Genomic DNA, 18,516 nt, shown 5'->3' with positions numbered 1-18,516 from the left:
ATTACAGCTGTGCTGGGGCTGAGCATGAGTGAGACATTAACGATGGGAATGGTGGACAGGCACCAGGAGCTCCAAGCTTTGCTGACTCTCCCGAGGTGATGCCAAAGGTATAGATCTGTGGGAACACAGTGTGGAGCACAGGCCAGGTGACAGAGATTGGCACTAAAGAGGGTGCAAGCAGGAAAATTAAAGGATCAACTTCTCCCAGCTCCAAAGCAGCTCCACTGGGATGGATGGGAGCACCTGCATTTTATGTGATCAATGTGCAAAATAAATTGCTTGAACCCCAGTGAAGGAGATGCAAGGAAAAATGGGATTTTTAGGAGCTCATGGAATTCCATGAGGAGCAGTGCAAGGGGTGCCTGAATATACTGAACCCACAACTGCCTCCATACTGCCCAGCTCCCTCAAGCTCCACAATCCCTCCAGGGCCCCTCCTCATGCCCAGGGAAAGGCAGGAGATGCTGCAGGGACAGGAGCATCCCCTGCACAGGGAGAGGCTCAATCTACCCCAGAGGAAATTCCACCTGCATGTGTGGGGAGAGGAGAGCAGCACAAACAGCTCCTGGTTTCCTTTTTCCCCTCCACGTGCTTCCAAGGTTTTCATCAGTCCTCCGCTGACAGGAAAGCAGGTCTGGAAAGGGCACAGCCTGTCACATCCAGCCAGCAGATGCTGCTCCAGCAGAGATTCCCTGCTGCCCTGGTGGGATCCATGCTGGGGGTCAGGGCAGGCTCCTCCTCCCATGGATGATTCCTGCCTTCCTGCTGGCAGAGCACCAGGCCAGCCAGCTGTGGGTTCCAGCACACATCCCACAGCCTCCTGCCAGCTGTGCCACAGGGCAACACTTCAGCCTGGGAGCATCAGAGCCTGGGCTGTTCCTGGACTGAGAGCTCTGGGAATGATTCAGCAGTAGGAAGTGCTGGACAGGCTCTCCTCACCAGGCCAGCTACAGCAGCTCTTCCCCAAACCCCCAGAAAATCTTTAATGTGGATTATGGGGTGCACCTCAGCAAGCTGCTGCTCACAGTAAACACCCACTTCCTCTGGCACCCTTGGTGGGATTTTCATCTGGATCTGAGCCTTACCAGCACCCCTGGTCCTCACGACGACTTTGAGGGGCTGCAGCGTGTCCAGGGAATGGAACAGAGCTGGGAAGGGGCTGGAGCACCAGGGGTGGCTGAGGGAGCTGGGAAGGGGCTCAGCCTGGAGCAAAGGAGGCTCAGGGGGGACCTTGTGGCTCTGCACAACTCCTGACAGGAGGGGACAGCTGGGGGTGGTCAGGCTCTGCTCCCAGGGAACAGGGACAGGACAAGGGGAAACAGCATCAAGCTGTGCCAGGGAAGTTCTAGTTGGACAGCAGAAGGGATTTCTTCATGTAAAGCGTGGTCAGGCACTGGAAGGAGCTGCTGAGGGAGGTGGTGGAGTCCCCATCCCTGCAGAGATTTAAAAACCCTGTGGATATGGCTTTTGGGGACATGGGTACGTGGTAGCCTTGGCAGTGCTGGGGAGTGGCTGGAGTCCATCTGAGAGGGCTTTTCCAAACAAAATGATTCCATGATGCACCATGGCCTTGCAATGCTCACACCAAGCACAGACCTGGCACAGGGATTTGGGACACGCTCAGCACAGGAGCCATGTGACACATTGCAAAAAATGGGTCACCAGGAGCAGCCAACTCCAAAATGTGTCACCAGGAGCAGCTCAGACAATTTACAATAATTACTGCCATGGTCCTGTTGTACACTCTGGAGAGTAAAACCAGGGAAATTTTAACAAATACCTGGATGATTTTTAAATCCCTAAGACACCTGGTGTGCTGCTGCTGGCTACCTCCTCTCCAGGCAGCTGAAGCAGGTGGGGCCTGTTCCCTCAGTCTCTTTCTTTGCATGATGGCACACCATCCTCCTTAAACTTTGTTCCCTACATCCATAGAAATAATCAGTTTTGAGTCTAGAAATTTCCATTATTTCCACAAAACCCCACATTCTCACCACAAAGCAACGTGGAAAGCTCCTCCAACACAAGATTAAAAAATAACTGGCTCAGAGATCCAAGTGCACAAATTCACTACGTGGTATGACAGATACACATGAAGTGTTGGCCCAAAAGCTTTTAAATACAAGTGGCAACAGCTAAACACCCAAATAAGGGATTCAGTGCTCATTTCACAATTGAGAAATAGACTTGAGAAGCACCTCAGATGCAATTTACTTGTGGATGTTTACATCAAAAGACTGGTTCTTCCTGGAAGGAGTGGATGGCACTTGCCCTGGGATTACCTCCATGCTTTTGTTTTCTTGGCAAAAATAAGAAGGGAAGGAAAAAAAACAAATGTCTTTTTATTTTATTTTCTCACTTTTGGAAAGCATTTTACACAGGTTTGGATCTTGGGAATAACTTGGAATCAGTAGAAAAAACTTACTGAACAGTTTTTGTCTTTACAATAGAAACCTTTCAGGAGTCAAAATGGAGACTAAAAAAATACATGCAAAACATACTCCTTTCAAAACACAACTGGAAACAAAGCACCAAACTACACAAATACGCAGAATGAAACAGCATTGAACACCACAGAAGTTGTCTTCATAAAAGGTGTAAAAGTCACCTAATTCACTAGGCACTGTCACTTGGTTAAACAGAAGAGACAATAAAAAAATATTGTCCACAAACTTGCAATTTCAACTCAAAGGCTGTAGCTAGAAATTCCTCTATGTGTCATGCTTTAATAGCGACCTGAAAGACAAAAACCCAACAGTCAGACTTCATGGATTGAGAGATTTCTGGCTAAATCCACTGCCTCTCCTCAAACCTGCATCAGATCTGAGCTGATGGCCTAGAGGTAAGCAAACTCCCAAACTCCTGTTTTAACAGAGTTTTGGAGGAAGAAACAGGATCTTACACTCAAAACAAGGGCTGTTATCTCACTTGGTTTTCCCTAAGTATTTACTCTTCCCTCAAGGTTTCTCAATGAAGCAATAAAGGAACTGTGGCTCAATAAAATATCCACACCAAAGTCCATCTTAGTGGACACAGCAGCTCAAAAGAAGTTCAAGGAATGGCAAATTTACTTCTCAGACATGAACTCTGTGACTGGGCTAGGCCCAGGTATGGTAAGGCTGGAGGGGCTTGGAGCAGCCTGGTCTATGGAAGGTGTTCCTGCCCCTGGCAGGGGTGGAATGGGACGAGCTTTAAGGTCCCTCCCAACCCAAAGCATTCCCTGAGCCCATGGCTACTTACGAGGTGAGTAGGACCGGGATCTGGACCGGGATCTGTAGCCCCCTCGGCTGTAGTACGGTGACGGTGACCTCCTCCTGTGACAGGGGTGACACAAACAATCCCCTTGTTAAAACCTGCACAGCTGAGTGGCACAGCTTTATGTGGGTAGCTCTAACCCCATCCTGGTCTCAGGAATGCTAACAAGCATGGGAGACCTGATCAACGTTTCTACTGGGTAACAAAGCAAAGATCTGAATTCTTTTTTTTGTTACCAGTATTATTTTTGACTAATACAACAAATACAAGCTCTTGCACTCACAATCTGCTTTCATGTGAATTTAGTTTGAAGCCAGGAGCATCCCACACAAGCAGGGTAAGCCAAATCCACCTTCACTTTTAATCTGAATTACTTGTCCAAGGTGAAGATGTCCTTGACTTACAGCCAGGCACCCCCAAATCCAACCCAAGCACTCCCAGGTTTTGTGTTTCCTTGTCCAGTTCCACTAATCCAGTACACACCTGTAAAACTGATCCCTGTCCTGAACAGCTCTCCAGCCTCCTCCGCCGCCACCGCCTCCTCCTCTGTGAAAACAAAAGCAGAATGACTTTTAGGAATTTCAAAAATAAAAAGTTCACTGTACAAAACTCCTCCATCGAGTAAGAAAATCATGTGAAGATAAGACAACATTAGTTCCTATACTGGGTGATGCTGATTTACTTAATTTAACATTGATTTTTAAACACCTATTCAAGGAAAACCCTCTTACTTATTATTTTCAAGCAGCAAGATCAACTCACTATCCAGAAGAAAAACATTGATTCCAAGGTGGAGGCAGGGAAAAACCTCCTATCCTGACATTTTAACACTTTACAGTCACATTTAAACAAGAACTGTGATGTAACTTCTTCTGGAGAACAAAAACCAGACCATACAGCATTAACACTGAGTGGTTGGACTGGAACCTCCTCAGATTCAGATCAGCAAAGCTTTACCAGGAGACTAAATCAAGTTGAAAGTCTTCCCCAGTTGTTTTTGGAGGATTGCTTTTTAAAGTTTATTCCCTTATTTACAGTTAGTTTTTCAGGCAAAATTAAACTTCCCACTGCAACAAGGAGAAACTGAAGTTTTAACAGAACAATTCCCATCTGACACTGCATTTCCCTTAGGGCATTATTTTCACACAGGGCAGGGAATGCAAAGGAATTGTTACCAATGGAATTTTTAGGGTGGGGTATGCAATGCTCCACTGCATCTTGAACAATTCCAACTCTTTCTTCCTCAGGGAAGCCCTGACAACACAGCAACACTTCTCTGTTCCTCAACCAACCCATGTGTGTAGGAGGGTAAAGTAGCACCATGACATTTTTCAAGTAGCCACAGAAGAGTCATTTGTGGCTCCATATTTCTTCACAGAATCCCAGAATGGTTTGGGTTGGGACCCTCAACACCATCCAGGGGCACACCCCTGCCACAGGCAGGGACAGCTCCCACTGGCTTTCTCCTGACCCAATAACAGCTTCTGGTAACATCCACAAACCCTATCAGAAGGAAAAGGCACCACTTAAGACTTGGGCACATTGTAACTTTAACACAGAATTCTGCAATTGCAGGAAAGTTTGGTAGTGCACATAGAAAAAATCAACTCTTCTTTTTGTGTTCAACTTAAAACGGTCCCAGAAATTGTGAGGATTTTGCAGGGGACGAGGATTTTGCTAGAAAAATGCTATCACCAAAATCAATAATGATTACACACACATTCAACCTGGCAAGGGGTGTTAAAAAAGTCTTTTAATGCAGATGTCCAATCCCCAATTCCTTATTTTTGAGGTGCCATAATTATCAGCAGGAGCTACTGGGGACCACAGAAATTTCCCACTTTTTATCTACTACACTGTGCTCAAAATATAAATTGACACTGTAATACCAACTCAAACATTAATCTGCACTATTTCAGTGCTAACAGATGAACCTAAAGAATCTAAAATAAAGAATCTAAAATAAAACTACAAAGAACAAACTTTTGTTTTTTAAAGCTTCAGTGCAGAAACATTTTGGACTAAGCTAGGCCACAGGTCAAACAACATCAAGTATTTCTCAATCCAACCAACTTGATTTGTACTGAGCAATCATTTTGGTGGAGATGTCACAGGAAGATTCCAGAACGACATCGAGTGCAAAAACATTCTGGAATAGTTATGTAGGATGAACTGCCTAAAGCTTGCACAGGCAGATGAGAAAGCAGAGTTTAGAAAGCAGCAAAATATTGCAAATATGCTCACCTGTATGACCTGCTGTAGTAGTCACGGTCATCGTAGCCTCTGTCATAGCCTCTGTCGTAGTAATCTCGTCGCCGTGAGCTGCCACTGCAGGGAGTGAAGGAAATTGCATTTACTAAGACACAGAACTTTAACTTTGTTGGTAGTCAGGTAAATTCACACTATTTAAACTAGATTGTATTATTATGTCCCATGCTTACAGCTGGAAGACTGTGAGCACTCCTGTTTTCCCATCAGTGCAGGTGGGAACAGGACTACTTAAACAACTGCTTTTTAAATGCTTGAACTTTCAGTTGTTTTCCTCAATCTTTATAAACCTCAACCTTCTGGTATCACAGGCACACAAGGAATTCCATTCTGAAGCAACTCTTCATCCCCTTTTAACTCTGAAAAAGCTCCTGTTCAATCAACTTTGTGACTAAAAAAATCAGAAACTTGTAGTCTTAACATCACCATCAGTAAGCTGAAAGTCTAGGGAAATGAACTGGGGAATGACTTGGGAAAACAACTGACACTGCTGGCAACTTGAAGTCAAAAGTGCATGCAGTATGTGAAGACAGCACACTGCTAAGCCCTAATGCTAACTGAGCCACGCAGCTCCTTGACCAACACTTGTTCACTCACTCTTGAAAATCTGAGCTTGGAAAGGACACGAATATTTGAAGGTACACAGGAAAACTACTTGAAGTAATTTAGAAATTGTCAAAATGTCTTCCTGTTGACACAAGCATTACTACTGATGCTCATGTCTAGTGTTTTCAGTGTACAGCACAGCAGCCATGAATAAGGGAACACAACTTATGCATTAATGTGGAAAACCACTCAGAATCAGGTCTCAGAGGAGAAACAGGAATTTTTACAAAATAATGAATCCTATCCTGTACTGGTTGGGAAGGAAAAAACCCACCCAAATCACAGATAAAACTCACTAAGTAGGTCTTCCCATATAGATTCCAGGGGTAGGTGTGTGAGGTCTCTTTGTTATGGAAAAGTCTACCCGGATCCTTCTTCCATCCAGCTCCATTCCATTGGCACGTTCCTTTGCCTAAGGAAGGACAGAAGAGCATTAGCTGTAGGTATGAACTTTAACAACAATTTCTAACCACTGCATTAAGTGTTAAAATGTCTTAAACACAGCTGAGTTTGGAGGCAGGTCTGAGTGTCACATCTTGCACTGAATGAACTGTGCGAGACAATCTAGGTAAGCTGAACTTCAGTGCCAGTAATCACTGAAAATGTGACTTTTATGCCATTAAAATCCTGAAAGGAACACCACTGGGCAATTGTTTCAGTGCCTCTGACACGACTAAGAGCAATCTTTGAACATGCTGATGTAGGGAGATATAACTACTCCATCACACAACATAAAACATTTAAAGGTTAAAAGAACATCAATAAGGTATTCAAATACATCCTTCAAATTACCATAACCTTGAATATAATATCAGAGTTACAAATAAAAAGTAAAAAACCAAAACCAATTGTGCTTTGGTTTATTTTTGTCTGGCAAGTAGCAGGACCTACATATCAAGCTGCAAACCAAAATGGAAGACTTCATGACCTGGAAAAAACGTGGAAGAGATGTGGAAAAGATGTGGAAAAAACTGGAGATTCTTTGGAGTTTATGCAGAATGTAAGCCTTGTTCCAGCCCATAAAGGGTAGCTTTACAAGGATTGGTATGAGTGTAGGATTCTCTACTTTTTGAGAAGTGATTACAGAATTCCCAATTCATTCCGCAGCACTGGTAAGCCCAAATTCCATGATTACAAAACTCCAAGTATTTTCCAGGCTATGAGTTTCTCCTGGCTATACCCTGTGACAGAACACACACCCCAGGAGCTCAGAGCCCAGCAAACACTTTATAAATACATAATGAGAAGCCCACACTGTGCACCCCAACCGACCTCCTTGGCATCCTCGACGTTCTCGAAGTAGACGAAGGCGAACCCTCGGGAGCGCCGCGACTGCTGATCGTACACGATGGAAACGTCGGCAATGGGGCCATACTTGGAGAAAACCTCCCGCAGGTCTCGTTCTGTAGTGTACAGACTCAGCCCAAACACTCCGAGACAACAGTTTGGATCAGGATTTGCCTAAAGGAAAGGACACAGATATTCAAATCAAATTGGGTTTATCTGCAGTGCAACATTTTTCTCAAGTTGCGATTGTCAGAGCTTCAAGAAGAAAAAACTAAGGTGGGGCTGACATTTGGGTCATGTGAAAAATGCCAATCACTTGGTTTTTTTTAAATTTTAAAAGCTTAATAGTAATAAAATGGTTACAAAAATAGTAATACAATTAGAGTAATAATAATTTGGACAATTTGAATTAGGATGAGACAACAGAGACAAAGAGTTATGGATGTCAGGATACCTTTTTCTGGGCAACACGAGCCAGAAAAAGGACACCAATTAACAAAGGATTAACCCTTAATAGCAATAGCCTGTTGCATATTCATACATCATGCATAAATTCCATTCAAAGACAGGATTCTGTCTGGTCATCCCCAACATCTTCCTCTGAATCCTAATAGCACCTTCAAGGCAGGAAGAAGTTCTTTTCTTCTGTTAAGAGGGCAATAAATTCCCTTATTCTGAAAGATTTAAGTGTCCTGTGGCTGCTATCTCGCTGCGAGTCCCTTCTTTAAAAAAATTATCCTACATAGCATAGTTTCTATTTTAACATTTCTTATAACCTAAAACTATATTTAACACACTACTTAAGAGAATTAATACAGCATTACTTTCTAACACAACACATCTAATATTCATTTTAATATTTGCGAAAAGCCAATCATAAACCAGACATTTTTCACAGGTCACCTACTAATAGACAGCAATACATTAAACCTACAGGAGCACAAGCGTTTCACAAAGGCCTTTGTGTTCCTCAGGGCGCAGAGCCCGTGACTCATGGCTCACACACGTACCCTGTTCCCAATGTGCCGTCTGCGAGTAGACATGGGGGAATGGCTGTGACTGTGCCGCCGCCGGTAGTCCCGACTGTACGACCTGCTCCTGGATCTCCTGTGCGAGCGCGACCGCGAGCGCGACCTGGTGTAGTGTCTGCGGGAACTCCTCCTCGACCTAGACCTGAGGGAAAGAACAGAGAGGTACAGTGCTGGGCTTGTTGGGGTGTTAAATATTTTAAAAATCCAACAGACAGTCACAAAATGCTCAAATAATTGTCTTCCAAAATCCTGCAGTACCACATACCTCAGGTATAATCCATTTACTCACTATTCTCAATAGATGAATCTCTCTACTCTCTGTGTGCTAAATCTTTACTATCAGATTACTGCAGATAGTCTCAGGGCATTCCTGCTGCAGTCCAGGAACTTGCACTTGATCAGTCAGCTCTTCCTTTAACAAAGCTACCTGGGTGTGACAACTTAGGGCTTAGAATATTCAGTGTTTAGGTAAAAACAAGTGGAGTGGCTTTCTTTTCACACTAATCAGTCAAATATGCTTTAACACAAAGCATGCACCACTAAGGAGGGCACTCTCTTTCTTAGTGCTGCCTTGGGTGACACTGAAATCAAATGTCCCTGGAAAAGAGCTTAACACAATCTGAAGAAATCAATCCTGAGCTGGCTCATTTACCTGCTGGTATTTCAGCAGTTATTTGGCACTGTTTGTTCATGAATATTTACATGTTCTGACTCTTAAGCGCATTTATGCAACTGCTCACTAATTCTTTTTCCCCAAAAATATTTTCTTACATCATGAGCTCTGTGGACATGAGGGTCTGAAACTCTACAATTCCTTCTCCCAAAGCCTCATCCCTCCCAACACAGGCAATCCTAGAAGAAAAGCTGAGCACTCATACAGGGATACTACACCTGATCTTGGTCTGCTGATGGCTGCACTGAGTAACCTGTGCTCCACACCACTCCAAAGGAAAAACCCTCAAGGCTAAGAAGTGCAGTAAACAGTGTAAAAGTCAATGGATCTGAGTCACAAATTCCAGATTTTCAGGCTTTCACGTCTTAAATGTCCCCTTCCTCTAATTCCACAGCAGCACCACTCCACTGGTGTGAGGGAAGCTCTGAACCTGAACTGCTTTAACTCCTGAGCATTTAACAGCTTCTTCCAAGATTTCTCACCAAGTGTCACCAGGCAGGCAAACTGTTCAATCTAGTTCCTCAAAAAACACCTCCAACCCCATCAGGAGAGAGTCAGAGAAGCTCAACTTAAAATGCATATCCATGTTCAGGAGAAATTAATTCAGCATGTCCCATTACAGCACTTCTCATTATGTATTTATAAAGAAAACATTATTTTTGGCAACAAAATAAAAAAAACAGAGAGAGAACTTCCCTGAAGCTGGGAAAACAGTAAAAAAAGAAAGAATATAAAAAAAAAGAAGCTCCACACATGCACACAGCCACATTTTAGACACTGATATAGGAAAAAAAAAATTAAGGCAAACAGAACTGATATTTCAGGTACCAGAATGGTATCAGCCAAAGATAGGAATGACAAACATCAATAAAAGTGATTTTAAAATCAAGTATATCCACACGCCAACTGATAAAAACACCAGGACACAGGTTGGTTCCCAAATCAAAGTTTAATTTATAAAGCTTGTAACTTAAAAATACATTTGCAACAGAAACTACCAAGAAATAAAGAAGTTATCACAGGGTTATTTCTCTGGGGAAAGCCAGAGTTCAAAGATCTGCCCATGACCACATCTCAACGTGTGACAGCACTGAACAGAGATTAAAGTAGGTTGTTTCTAAATATGTGCCTCGACACAATTCTGTCCAAATCTACTAATCAACACTAACTCTGGCACATAATTCCATTATTTCCAGCCAGAGGCACCTTCAAGATAGCTGTTAAATGCTCAGGAAGCTGTGGTAGTTATAAATTTCTACTGTTTGGTCATCAAAAAGTAAAAGCCAATTGCCAGGGTATTATTTAAACACTGTTTATTGCAAAAGTAAGATGTGCCAGGTCTCTCATAAATTCTACATCTTCTATTTGCTTCCTCAGAATTGTGTACCATCTGTGACTGTATTTTCACTCAGTGTTGTGGTTATTCTGTAAGTGGGAAATATTTTAAGGAGTATGGAATCCCAGGAGTCATATGGATTAAAGGGCAGGAGAATATGCTGGGGTGTAGTGACTTTGTTGTTTTAATATTAAAAGGTTTCCTCAAAGGTGTTCTACAGCTTCCCTGACCTGAGGTTTTCAAACCCCAAGTGGATAAAGCCCTGACAGCAGGGTCAGAGCCCAGAGCAGGACCTGGGACTGGGCCCTTCCCGAGCTGCCCCAGCATCTCTCACTGCTGGCACTCCCACAGGACACTCCAATTCCACACTCACTAATGGTACTACTCTAACAAGTATTTATTCCTTTTATTCAACACATTTCTTCTTACACTACAGGGACTGCCAGGTGCATGATATGACACTTGTGACTGTGCCTGAATTAAACAAAAACCTTCATTCTTCTGCTGTCACAGCTTCCCAATCACATTCCTTCTCACAAAAGCCTTTCTGTCTGATCTTGCAAGATTTAACACACTACTTGATTATGTTTTCAACCCTGGGTGATTGCTGACAGCACAGTATCTTCCTCCAGCCTGCCCCCCAAGGCTTTGGCAATTCACTACTTGTTCACACAGAAAGTTTGTTGTGAACAGCTCACCTGAAAACCACACTGCTGAAACCTCACTTTTTTTAGCCTGAATGTCTACAAATGAGTGAATAAATTATCAACACATTAATTACTGTAGTCAGCTGTCAACTACCTACTCTTTTTAAGAGGAATTCTGACCCTGCACACAGCTTGCTTGGCAGGTGATTATCAGGAGAGGTAATACAGTGCAAAAGGCACGTGGATGTTTGTGCTGCCACATAACAAATACAATAAGCAAGCTCTCCACAACCTTTCTGGAAGAGCTTGCAGAGCTGTCTAATATTCAAAGCTTCCCACGATGCTAATTTTCAAGTTAAATCAACGTATTTAAAATGTCAGACTGTGAAATTCCCATTTATCTCTACTGCTTCTTTCAACTATTCAAGGAACATCACTGCTTCCAGTGAAGAAATGTAATACAGCAATGTGGCTTAAAATGGGAAATCTGTTGATGCACAAAAAAACTAAGATCTAAACTCCAGGCTCAGAGACAATTTAGTATACCAAGAGATAAAAGGCAGGCACTTCCAAAGTGTATCAGCAAGGATACAAAGCTCCATAGCTATTTAACTATTGGAAGAAGCAGCAGAAACATCTGAATTGATATAACTTGTATTTCCCAATCCTGAAACCACGCATGCCCCTTTGCAGTCCATGTCCACAGAAGAGTCACTAACTCTGGGAACAGAACTGGCTAAGCTGGGCCATCTCTGACAATCATCTGACTTGTGAGGAGGAGGAAGAGGTAAAAGAAGCAAACTCACCTGGATTCAGACCTGGATCTAGATTTTGACCTGGAGCGCCTGGAATCCTCCTTAGAGCGAGATCTTGCAGGGGTGTGCCTCCCCGACTTGCCAGACCCATGAGCACTTCCGCTTCTGGAAGCAGAACGGGATTCCTGCACGCAGATATTGAAAGCCTAATTTGTACACAATTCCTTGTTCACCTAGGGGCTGTAAACAAGCTCCAGTGAAATCAATGGTAAATATTCATAGCTATGTGTCCGGGCAGTCGGCATTAGCACTGCCTAGATTTTTAAGGAGGTTTTATTTTTTTTTTTCCCTGGTAGACACTTCTTTACCCTGCATGTACTTTTGCTATTAAACAGATAATGCATGCATGTTTAGCAAAATATACAGGGACACATAAACAGACTAGTAATTACTTAGCGTAGTGCTTTCAGATTCCAGATTACTTCTTATCTTAACTTCATTTTTATTCCTTTTCTTCATTCTTCCGTTTCAAATTCTGACTTCTTTCATCTTCCCCACTTCACACAAATTGCTCAATATTCTACAAGTGGGACTTCTGGTCTGATAATTAGCATGCATTCACTTTCTTTTTTTTCAAATTTCAGCTTCACTTATTCCTGAGCTTCAAATAATTCTCATTTATAAAACTTGTCAAATGGCGACTTCCGCATTTTCCTTCTTCAACATTAACCTTAATAGAAAAAGAACAGGATGAAGAATATTTAAGAACTCCAGGATAAAATCTAGTGCCAAAACTGAAACTAGAAAAAAAAAGTGTTGTGGACTTTTACTATAAATGCAGTTCAAGAATTGAATCTACCAAAGCCCTATAATTTTATCAACAGGTTCAGTCAACTCAGTTTAACTTAACCCTAAGTAGCTGAATTTGCTATTTATGCCTGTATTTAACAGTAAGTGCAACTGGATCAACTGAGTACCTACTAAGGAATTGTAGCATCAGCAAACTCCAAATAATTTGCTCTATCAGCCACACACTGAGACAAAATCACCAAGGAGTGACTCCAGTGAGGTCCTGCTGCGGCCACTGCTGGATGTGCAGAAAGCACAGCATTGGTCATTCCATGAACTTCAATTATCTGAATTTTGGGCCCCTCCTGCAGTTTGGCAGCCCTGGTGTGAAGGTTTAGGAGCACACACCCCCAGCTGCCTGCACAAGTGGCATTATATGTGCAGGCTTTGTGTTTCCACAGAAATCTGCATTCCCCACTGACCAGAACTGCACTGGAGCCCCACACTCAAACTGCTCTGGGCTAACACCCCACCTGCTCTGTTATATGTTGGCAATCTCTTCTGGCAGTGACATGACCTAATTAGCAGTTTGAACTTATGTATTTTTATTTTAAAATCAGTAAAATGCTTGGTTTTAGTCATATGCCTTTAATACCTGAACACGCTAGTAGAAAATATTCTTTATTTCAAGGTATTAGAGAAAACTTAAAATTCAGCAGAATTGTACTTCTTTCTAAAATCAAGCCTTAATTTAGTGTAAATTCTGATGAAGCTCACCAATGACACTGGGTACCATTTTTTTCAAAAATCCCGTTTTAGTTTTCTAACACCTCTTAAACCTGAACACTAACTTAATGGGAATCCTGTAGCAAGCATTCAGAAATTCATTTGCTAACAAGAAATTTGCACACTTCAATCACTTCCATACCACTTCAACCAAATGTTACCATTTTACAATTCCCTTCTATACAGGGGAAAGAAACACGATGCACAGGACAAAGCAGGTTTGCAATTAATCCCAAGAGCAACAGAAATAGCACAGAGTTGGCCAAAGCTGTATTCCTCATACAGATGTTTAATGTTTTGTTCTAAACTACAGTTTCCCCATGTACTAACACTGCAAAGGGCAGGGGGAATGTTTAGGAGCAATTTAATTTACAATTAACTAATTTAATCTAAATCCATTAGTAACTTCCAAAGAAAACACTCCACAGAGATGAGTTCTGAGTTAATACATTAATTTTGCCATAAGAAGTCTAAGCTCTTTAACAAAGTTAGAGAAAGCAAGATTGAAGAAGGATTAAAACGCAAACCAAGGCTGCTTTTCACCTGAGAAAAAATAATTCCATTCACAAAAGACAATCTGGGCTAAACACAAGGAGTTGTATCCAATTACAGGTGGAGACCAGAAAGAAAAGGAGAAATGCAGGATTGGAGGGAAGCAGTTGGGAGGATTTTGCCCACAAACACACACCAAACCCTTTTTCAGAGCATTGAAAAGTCAAAAAGCTTTGAAGAAATGAGTAGAGAACAGGCAAATCTTCATATATTTGGTACATTTTTCAGGCAGTCTTTGCTGTACTATGCTAAGGTTGATATGGAGTCTGGACACTGAGGAGCTGAGCAGAAACTTGGGAAGAAAATGTCTTTAAGACAAATGTCTACCAAAACAAAAACAGTTTAACAGCTGGCCTATTTTCATTCAACTCCTTTGCATTTCAAATTTTCCAGTCTTTAAAAATCCACTTTTTTCCCCAGATCATCCTTCAATCCACCCATTTTACAGGATTATTGCACTTCTTTATTCCAGCCTTAAAGGAATTCAATGCACCTCACCTGCTCTGGACATCACCAGGACTGGTAATAAGCCCAAAATTACCAAGTTGTCCCTGTTTCACCCCAAGCCCCAGGAAATCCTCCCGATCCAAAACTCCAAGTACCAGGGGCCTGCAGCACTGCAAATTTATTTTACACCCTTGAGGGCTCACATCAGTCACTCCCACAGCTTGTTTCTTGCATCCTTTTTGGTTGTTCTTTATATTTGCTTTTCCTACTCTTTGCTCTTTCACTCTGTGAGTTTTAAGTTATTGAAAAATGCCCAAGTGTGCTCCTGGCATGACACGGGGAAGAGGGAACAAACAATCTTCTTACTCTGACTGTATTCCAGCACTGCTGGTCAGCACATCCAGACTTTTATTCACTAAACAATAACCATTTTTCCCCCCTAACCTTGTCAAGTTGAATTTAACCTCCCTCCCCACATCCCTTGTCTTTATCAACAGCTCTTCCCCTTCATCAAGCACTTCTGGAATTCACGTGGAAGCCCCGAAGCTTGTGGATTGTGGATTCCAAATGGTTCATTCCAGACCTTGAGCCCATTCAAACCAAGTGCTGGGGTGATTATATCAGCTCTAAGCACATTCCCAAAGAGCCATGGACTCTGAGCAGGGAATGTCCCAGAGCAGGATTATTTGGGGGACAGTAGGTGGGAAAGGTTTCCATGGACAGAAGCAGTAGATGATGGCCGCAGTTCTTTGCACTTCTGAGATCCAGGTTTTCCTCACAGGAATCAGTTACAGATTTCAGTCAGTAATGTAAGATACAGAGAAATAAAAGTATTAAGGTTTTATAATCATATATTCCTATGAAATAATCTATTTCCACTTGTTTTCCTAAGAAAAGGTGCAGCCTCACATGACACTATCAGACCTGCAACCTCTTTATTCAAGGTGTCACTGTGCTGACTGCACATTCCCCAACCTCTCCCTGATGGAAGTTGCCTCCCTTCCCCTGAGGAACACGAGATCACTGCTGGGGATTCACTGCAGGGAGAGCAGAAACCTTCCACAGGTTTCCAAACTCCACACAGAAAGAACAGTGTGTTCTCAAAAATCAGGCCACAGCTTCCTCCCACCACCTCTGCCACGGGCTCTGTGAGCTCCTCCAGTGCCCAGGCTGGAAGGAAATTAATCCACCAGCAAAACCCAAATTATCTTCAACAGGTTCGGGCACTGAATGAGCTCCCCAAGAGGTGCCATCAAGAGCCAGCTGGTGAGGGAGGAACACAGGGCATGGTCCATCCCTGGGGTGGCACTGAGTGATCAGCTCATCTCTAATCTCAAACTGCTTCCTCAGACCTCCTCACACAGTTTAGTAATAAAAACCACTCTTTCTTGAAAATACATGTATTAAATACCTTGTAAGTAATCTGTAAACTGAGCTTTTATACATTAGAAACGCCCAAATCCCCACCCCGACTTGCATATTAAACAGTTTCTGACCACATACCAAGCCATTACTACAATTAACTAATTCACAGGGCAGGATTCATTAATTTGGCCTTTAACTCATCTTCTTCCAAACCTTCCATGCCTAAATTCCATGTGTTTCAGTGAGAACAATTTCAGTGAAAACGAAATTAAGTTGGAAAACCATGACATTGCAACACAACGACAGCATCTCAAGTACATTCCAGTATTTAACAATTTACAGTTTCTTCAGTTCATCTCCCCATGGAGCAAAAGCTGTGAAAGAGAACTCAAGTGGGGATTTTTTCACCTTCTTAACTTTCCTCTCCCTTTTATAAACACCACAATCCAGAGTAAATTCGTGCTGCTGCTTAAACAAGTCCCATCCCTGGCAAAAGCACCTGGAATTTCTTCATCCCCAAAGCGGCCATGAGGGCTCAATCAAGTCAGGCCTGCAAACCGATGCAGCTGGAAATGGAGTAAAACAAGATGCAGCTGACTGAATTCCCAGATCTGACTGCCTAAGGAACACCAATAAAGGAGAGAGCTCAATTCCTGCTGGCAGCCTGCACCTGGGACGGTTTAAGACAGCTGCAATCATATTCCAGATTATTTATCCAAACACTAACTCAAGTCTGCAGAGACTCCAGCTTGGAAAAGCACAAAAGCCATTGACTCAGTAAAACATAAGCCTTCAGTAAGCAAAAAAATCCATAAATAACACAGGCAAGAGCAGAAGGAAAACCAATCCCTGCTCCAGTCTGGAATAGCAGGTGTGCAGCTCTATGGTTTCACCTTTACAGACATGTCCATTTCAAACAACTTACCTATTTAAAGGTCACAAAAGTTCACACATAATTCATTCTAGGCACTGGCAAAGACTGCCTACAAATGCTTTCATACATTTTTAATATTAAAAATATAATCTGCACAATTGTTTCACACAAAGAAACTTTGCTATAGACGCTTTAATATTTCCACTGTTTCTGACTGAAAAGATAATGCAGGTTATCCTAGCAAATTTTATTAAGACTACACTGGCTTCCAGTTTGACCTTCACAACAATTAAAGCATCTTTAAAAAAAACTAACGCACAAATAATTCACCCTGAGCAAAAAACACCCCCTCACCAAAAAAACTTCAGAGTGAATGAAGATACCAATGAAAACCCTGGTGCAAGCACGAGCCTATTCCTTAATCCCTGTCTTTCACCATTCATTCCCATTTTTAGCTCCCTGGAGACCAATTTTTTTTATTTTTACCATCCTTGAAGTAGAAACACTTAGACATAACAGCTTCTAATAGTGAATTAATTAGACAAAACCGTATTCTAAGAAAGACATTGCTCAAAATTACTACGTTTTTTAATATTTATTGCCCTCTCTATTTTAAAACTTAGGAACTTATCACCTCCACAATTCCCTCCGATACTGCAACAAAATATTTGAATTATGCTAAAAAAATCCCCAAAACCCAGTAGTGACCCTAAATAAAGACATCAAAAGCTGATCCAGTAAACAAAAAGCAACTACAGATGTGTATCAGAAACGTGAAGCTTAGCAAGGCATCTATTTGGACATTAATAAAAACTCTTTTGGACAGTGAGATCTTTCCGAGGCTAGGAGCCCTGGCAGGGATCTGCTGCAGTTTTCACAAAGCCAAGGGGTTGCCTCCATTATCAAATTTAAATCAGAGAAGAGCCCAAGCCACCTGGACGCCAGGCCCGAGAAGCAGAGTTATTGTTACAGGGCAGATACAGCGAAAAGCGGTCTAAATTAAAGAGCGACTCAAGAGTGGATAGCGAGGCGGCTCTGGAGGGAGGATGATATCAGGATTCCCCCTCCGCAGGGTGGGATGGAGGGCGAGGGGCCCCTGAGGGCCCGGGGCCGCCATTTTGTCCCTCCCGGGCGCGCGGTCCCGGCCCAAGATGGCGCCGGGCGCCTCATGCGGGGAGCGGCCCCTCCGCCATCGACCCCGCAGCGCCGCCTCACCCGCCTCTCCGCTCCCGCGGAGGCTCCGCCACCCGCAAAAGGGGACACGGGGAGGACACGGGGGAACCGGCGCCACCCGAAGGCGATGGAGGGGTGTGTGGGGTTGGGAGGGAAAGGGGGGGCCCGGCCGCGCAGCGTGCTCGGGCTCCGTGTATTACCCGCTCGCCGTAGTTTTGCTCCCCGCTGTCGCTCATCGTCCCGTCCCGCTGCTCCCGACACCGCCGCCCGAACCGGACACGACCGACCCCGGCGACAGCGCCGTCCGCGCGGGAAGTGACGAGACCGCGGGGCCGCGCGCGCGCGCTCGGCAGGACACGCCCCCAGGGGCACATCCCTGAGCCGGAGACCGCGCCCCCAAAGCCACGCCCCCAACCTTAGACCACGCCTTACAAAAGGGCCGCCCATGAGGCGAAATCACGCCCCCTACGTGGCCGCGCCCCTTCTCCCACCCCAAGCCCCTTAGCCGTCACTCGACTTGAGGCCACGCCCCTGACGTCAGCTGTGAGGCGACTGTCACGACCCCGCCCCCACTAAGCCCCGCCCCACCGAGGCTCCGCCCCCGCCCCGCCCCCTCAGGTGAGGCTCCGCACCCTCGCCTCAGGTGAGGTCGCGGCCCTCGCCCTCGCCATGCTG

The 18,516-nt window shown here is 43.7% G+C and overlaps 1 protein-coding gene across 2 annotated transcripts; it reads right to left on the bottom strand.

Moving 5' to 3' along the window:
- Positions 1-2,319: 2,319 nt before the first annotated feature.
- Positions 2,320-18,161, bottom strand: TRA2B (transformer 2 beta homolog). Of its 2 annotated transcripts, XM_059479285.1 has the most exons (9): positions 18,042-18,161; positions 11,907-12,040; positions 8,424-8,586; positions 7,399-7,587; positions 6,423-6,538; positions 5,497-5,580; positions 3,736-3,798; positions 3,238-3,311; positions 2,320-2,733 (listed from the first exon to the last, which is right to left on the bottom strand). In XM_059479285.1, the coding sequence occupies exons 1-9, from the start codon at positions 18,075-18,077 to the stop codon at positions 2,723-2,725; spliced, it is 870 nt and encodes a 289-aa protein (XP_059335268.1). In that variant the 5' UTR covers positions 18,078-18,161; the 3' UTR covers positions 2,320-2,722. The 2 variants fall into 2 exon arrangements, with proteins under 2 accessions (XP_059335268.1, XP_059335269.1); XM_059479286.1 differs by lacking the exon at positions 2,320-2,733 and having other exon boundaries at positions 3,230-3,311.
- Positions 18,162-18,516: the final 355 nt, after the last annotated feature.

The sequence above is a fragment of the Ammospiza nelsoni genome, chromosome 10, assembly GCF_027579445.1.
Source record: "Ammospiza nelsoni isolate bAmmNel1 chromosome 10, bAmmNel1.pri, whole genome shotgun sequence".
Classification (NCBI taxonomy): Eukaryota; Metazoa; Chordata; class Aves; order Passeriformes; family Passerellidae; genus Ammospiza; species Ammospiza nelsoni.
Note: the sequence above shows the minus strand (reverse complement) of the source record. Positions and strands in the feature narration are given on the sequence as shown.